Source organism: Maylandia zebra, linkage group LG18, assembly GCF_041146795.1.
Source record: "Maylandia zebra isolate NMK-2024a linkage group LG18, Mzebra_GT3a, whole genome shotgun sequence".
In the NCBI taxonomy this organism is placed as follows: domain Eukaryota; kingdom Metazoa; phylum Chordata; class Actinopteri; order Cichliformes; family Cichlidae; genus Maylandia; species Maylandia zebra.
In genome coordinates, this window is record NC_135184.1 from 30,982,997 (window position 1) to 30,988,390 (window position 5,394).

The following is a 5,394-nucleotide window of genomic DNA, read 5'->3' on the forward strand; positions in this document are numbered from 1 at the left end:
ACTTCACCTACCGCCTACTGGTGGTGGTCAGAGGGCCCGGTGGCGCCAGTGTCTGGCAGCCTCGCCTCTGTCAGTGCGCCCCAGGGTGGCTGTGGCTACATTGTAGCTGCCATCACCAGTGTGTGAATGGGTGGATGACAGGTTGTGTAAAGTGCTTTGGGGTCCTTAGGGACTAGAAAAGCGCTATATAAATACAGGCCAATTACCATTTTACCATCCTCTCCAGCCTCTCTCCTCCACAGGATCAGAACAAAATCAGCATTAGCTCAGAGTTGGTAAATTAGAGAAGTATAATTTAGGTAATGTGATTATTATACTTTGATTTTTATTAATTTTGGATTCTGTAACCTGCAAGTCTAAATTGTGGACATTAAATGTTTAACCTTTTGTGAAATGGTTAAAGGTAAAAATCTGGGTATTAAGTCCCTTGTTTTCCGAGTGTAAAAAGTTCTTACAGGTTACTCCAGCCATTTAAATATAACAGTACCTTGAGGCCTACTGTCATGGTCCCTAAAATTAACGATCTAGGGTCTGTAACAGGTGTGACTGGTAGGATATGAGCTGCAAGTCTAGTCAGGTCCCCCCCACAACAGTGAAAGGAGGGAAGACACCTGGACTTCGAGGTAGTCAGAGCTGGGCGAGTCCCCTCATCCACTGTTATGGCTGCAGGTACAGCCACACAGTGGTAATAGTGTTACAATAGAGGCTTACATTTACATTTTTCTTTCTTTAAATATAGGATTTAATTTACAGGATAACAAAGAATTGGTTTTGGTTTAGAATTCATTCATTTATACAATCACATAATACACTATTCTAAAATAAGTGCGCAGATTTTAGGTTACACTGTTGTGCATCTATGATTTAATCTTTCTTTGTTTTCTGAGTTACCTCAGTGGCAGCTGCTCCCAGTCCCTTGGTTGATGAGCCAAGAGGTGGAAAAGGGTGAAGCAAGCCTATATGGAGACCTGCAAATTGGGTCATACCACAACTCTGGATCATGGGGGGGGGGGGATTTGTTATGTTAGCTTCAGTTGGGCCCAAGATTTTGATTGTTGTATAATTTAACCAAGTTTGTTTTGGGGTTAAATGAAAAGCCTTTTTTTGGACTTTAACCTGTGGCTGATGCTCCTTCATTGCTTGGTTCATCACATCCACATTGGCTCCATGTGAACTCTGACCCACAGGCTCAGAGGATAAAACTTTTTTAAAAAGAGTGCCGACACAGACTTCCTGTATTGGGGCTCTGGGGCCCGTTCTTCGTACGTCGCTTACTACATCCAAGATCAAATGACACATCCAAGATCAAATGACACATCCAAGACCAAACCATCGCGCTAACCGTGAGCTCGCTAATCCGGTTCCCCGAACACACCTGCTGTTGACGATCAGTACAGCTGGATGAAGTAATGTGAGATCACTGGGTGTCGTAAAAGGGGCTACGCATCGATAGTAGAAACATTGATCGGCAACCCTCTGATTGGTCGGCGAAAATGTCGAAGGAGAGCGCTCGGTATTTTTCGGCAGCAGAGCAAGAACTCTTGAGTGAGGGATTTCAGGAGTTTCAGAGTTTAATCAGAACGCAAGGGAACACTGCAAAGGCTGCAAAAGCAAGGAGAGAGAGCTGGCAGAAAGTTGCTGACAAATTAAACTCGTAAGTAATTTAATAATAACAATAATAATGGAGTGGATTGATATAGCGCTTTCCAAGGCACCCAAAGCGCTTTACAATGCCACTATTCAGTCACTCTCACATTCACACACTGGTGGAGGCAGCTACAGGTGTAGCCACAGCTGCCCTGGGGCAGACTGACAGAAGCCAGGCTGCCATATCGCGCCATCGGCCCCTCTGGCCAACACCAGTAGGCGGTAGGGTAAATTTATTATATTACAATATATTATCCAATATTATATTACATTATATTATATTATGTTATATTATATCCCCTTACACATTAGAGCCACAACAGGACCCACTAGAACATGGGAACAAGTAAAAGGGAAATATAAGAATATTCTACAGAATGGTAATATTTATCACTTATATTGCTTTTCGTCTCTTGGAAAGAGACCCTGGAATAATCTGTTTGTTTATAACAGCAACCAAGAAAAGGGCAGAGCAAAAAAAAGACAGGTGGTGGTCCTGCACCCCCTCGTCAACAAGTTGGTTAAGTAAATAATACCCTCACGGGAATATCGACATCTCTCAATGAGCACACTGTCGCGCTGAGCTAAAGGATCCTGTCTATCCCGCAATATACGCTGAATTCTGGAAACTCTCCTTATCAATCTTGCACCTTCCGCAATGGGCTGCTCGCGTATACGGACAGGATATGACTGCGACAGACTTCCCAAATCCACCTTCGCTTTTATAGCCGTGGTCTCCCATCTTGATTACACGAAGTAATTTCCAATTACTACTCTGAAATATGAATTACATCTGTAATAATCACATGTAATAGAATGTTAATAGTACATTTCCCTTTTTTAGGAAATGACCTGTATGTATCTGTATGAAATCAATAAATGGATCAAGTGCTGCAGGATCAAGTGCTGCATTATCTTTAGTTACATTGATAATATTTATTTATGGTGAAACAGTGGTGGAATATCGCTGTTGCTTTCGTATAAATGAAGCAGACATACCTGCGTGGCCGCGATCTAATCCTGTTTACATAAAGTGAACCTGCTCCCGAGCAGGTTTACGCTTACGGCTCTGTTGCTATGGCAGCAAGTCCCGGATGAGCTTCGGGGAACCGAACGATCCAAGATCACACGAAATCGTCAACAATCAAATCCAGCTAACCTACTTAGCGAGGTACGAAGAACGGGCCCCTGGGCTTTGAAGATCGACAGCTGTAATAGGCCTAGGCTGCTGGGGGCTTCCATGATGTGCTTAGTGTTTCTTCTTCACTCACCTCTTTTAAGTTACTGGGTGTTTTATATGCCATTTTGCATTTAATCATTACTTATGATTAATCTCTCTCTTCCATAGCTTGTCTGTTGCCCTGTCTCCCTCCCCTGACTCTGTCCTGTTTTGTTTTGTTTTTTACTGTTGGGGTTTTCTCTCAACAATTTTAGGGTCTTTACCTTACAAGATAAACCAATTTGAGTCAATTGTTGTGATTTGGTGCTATATAAAGAAAATGTAAATGTTTTCAATTATCAGTTTTTCTTCAGTGTGGGCTCATTGATTCCATGATAACTCACGCTGCAATTAATCTGTATAAAAAGTTTACTTTAAGACTTTCAACTAGGACAGAATGAGGCAGGTGATTATCAATGTCAGGACACAGCATAACGAATAAGTGCATTTGCTTAAGATACACATTGCGCCTTTCATAGCTTAAACATGAAATATTCAAATTCAAAAACATATGGTCCACTCTTTGTGTGAAAGGCAGACATTTTCTTTTTTATTTGTTAGTTTATGGTGAAAACCCCCAGATACACACACAGTATTGTTGTATACTAATCAGTGAAACATAAAAGTACCTGCAACAATTCTTAGATAAATGATATTTACATTTGTATTTATTTACATTATGTATTTCAGATAATAATTGAATCACTTTTTCATGTTACAAACTGGAGTATGTCTTTATGCATGATGATTATTCCCTTTCTTACAGACTATAAGGAAGTGTTATTTCATTATGTTCAGCTGCCGGATCTCGTCCACTCTGTTGTGGTGCAACTGGAAGGAGGGAGTGACCCAACGGCCACACGAACACTGATCTCCACACCAGCTGAATGAGCCCAGCTTACAGTTACACTTAGGACACAGCAGCTACACACACACAAATATATAAAAGAAAGGAAGAGAGAATGAACAAGAACTGTAAATTAGCAAAAGGTGGTCATATCAAACATTCATATTTGCTCAAAAGTTGTTGGGGGGTAACAAACAATGATGCAAGAGAAAAGATGACAAGCTTTTTACCTGTCCATCCATCACTCCAAGTAAGGCTTGCTCCATCCATTGCACTGGCTCAATAAAGTATGATGTACACTGGACCTCTCCTGAACAACAACACATCGAAAGATTACAAGTTCAGTAAGTGCGATTACTTTGTAGTCTTTTTTATGGATGTATGGATGTACTGTGAAGCCAGTTTGAAACAGTCAAGCTTTCTTCAGTTTAGCCATGTCAACACAATGTAAAATCATATCAGAGATAACAAATCTGTCATAAAACTAAGAAAACAAATATCTTAAAATCTATTTTAGAAATCAATCTGAAACTTGCTTAAAACTAAAAAATATATATATTATTATTTATTAGATGAAAAAAACTGAATTCACATTTTAATGCCAAAATTTGAGCCGTCACACAAGTCATAAATTACATTACTCAACATTCAACCACTAGAATGTTTTAAGGAATGCAAGTAAATAAATAACTAAAACTAAATCTCTTGGGGGAAAAAAAAAAGTGCTTTACTATTGTTTTTCAGCTTTATTGCAAAAAAGTTCATTTGAAAATTCCTGGATAACATCAGTAATTATATTTTCTGATTAACTAGCTTGTAAATATAGGTGGGGCATCCGTTAATAGAAATATGAAATATGTTAATATTAATACTGTTAATCTAGGGCAGCTGTATCTCTGCAACATAAAAAAAAGAACATGTGGGTGAAAAAAAGTCAATGAAATTAAAAAAAGAAAAAAAGAATACCCAGATACTAATTAAAAATGACATTGTCAATAATTTATTGAGTGAATGTTCACAGTATGTCTTCTTACCAGTAAGGTTACTGGCCTTTTTGTGACTAAAGGCCGAAGCTCCTTCTCCTACTAAATGACTGAGAATACTGGAGCCACGAAATAGAGTTCGACTGCAAGGAGAAAGTGGAGGTTACTGCCTGCAGAAGCTGTAGCTCAAACTGGCACACACACCAGGCTGAATACCTCCTTTTCTCCATTCAGAAGAAGAGTCACTCAGTTCCTTGGATTCCTTAGATTACATTAGGAAATTACATATCCTATCCAAGATGTACAAACTTCAAGACAAACTTAATACCAATACCAGGATACATTGGTGTGAAAAAGTGATTGCCCCCTAACCATAATAACTGGTTGGGCCACCCTTAGCAACAACAACTGCAATCAAGCGTTTGCGATAACTGGCAATGAGTCTCTTACAGCAACATGGAGGAATTTTGGTCCACTCATCTTTGTAGAATTGTTGCAATTCAGCCACACTGAAGGTATCAGTTTCGTCCGCAAACCTTTTTGATGTGACCCTCTTAGCTCCTCCTGCATCAGGTGAGACAATGATGCAGTTTTTCCACAGCATCTCAATCGGATTCAAGTCAGGACTTTGACTAGGCCACTTCAAAGTCTTCATTTTGTTTTTCTTAAGCCATTCAAAAGTGGACTTGGTGTGTTTT

General features: G+C 39.7%; 1 protein-coding gene across 3 annotated transcripts in view; it reads right to left on the reverse strand.

Annotated features, from left to right (window-relative positions):
• Nucleotides 1-3,350: 3,350 nt before the first annotated feature.
• The window catches only part of dusp12 (dual specificity phosphatase 12), a 5,118-nt gene continuing 3,074 nt past the window's right edge, over nt 3,351-5,394 (reverse strand). For all 3 annotated transcript variants that reach the window (XM_076876850.1, XM_004573981.2, XM_004573980.2), the window contains exons 6-8: nt 4,748-4,839; nt 3,944-4,023; nt 3,351-3,790 (exon numbers count right to left, since the gene is read on the reverse strand). In XM_076876850.1, the coding sequence (XP_076732965.1) occupies nt 3,647-3,790; nt 3,944-4,023; nt 4,748-4,839 (316 nt within the window). In that variant the 3' untranslated portion in view covers nt 3,351-3,646. The remainder of the gene's footprint in view (nt 3,791-3,943; nt 4,024-4,747; nt 4,840-5,394) is intronic.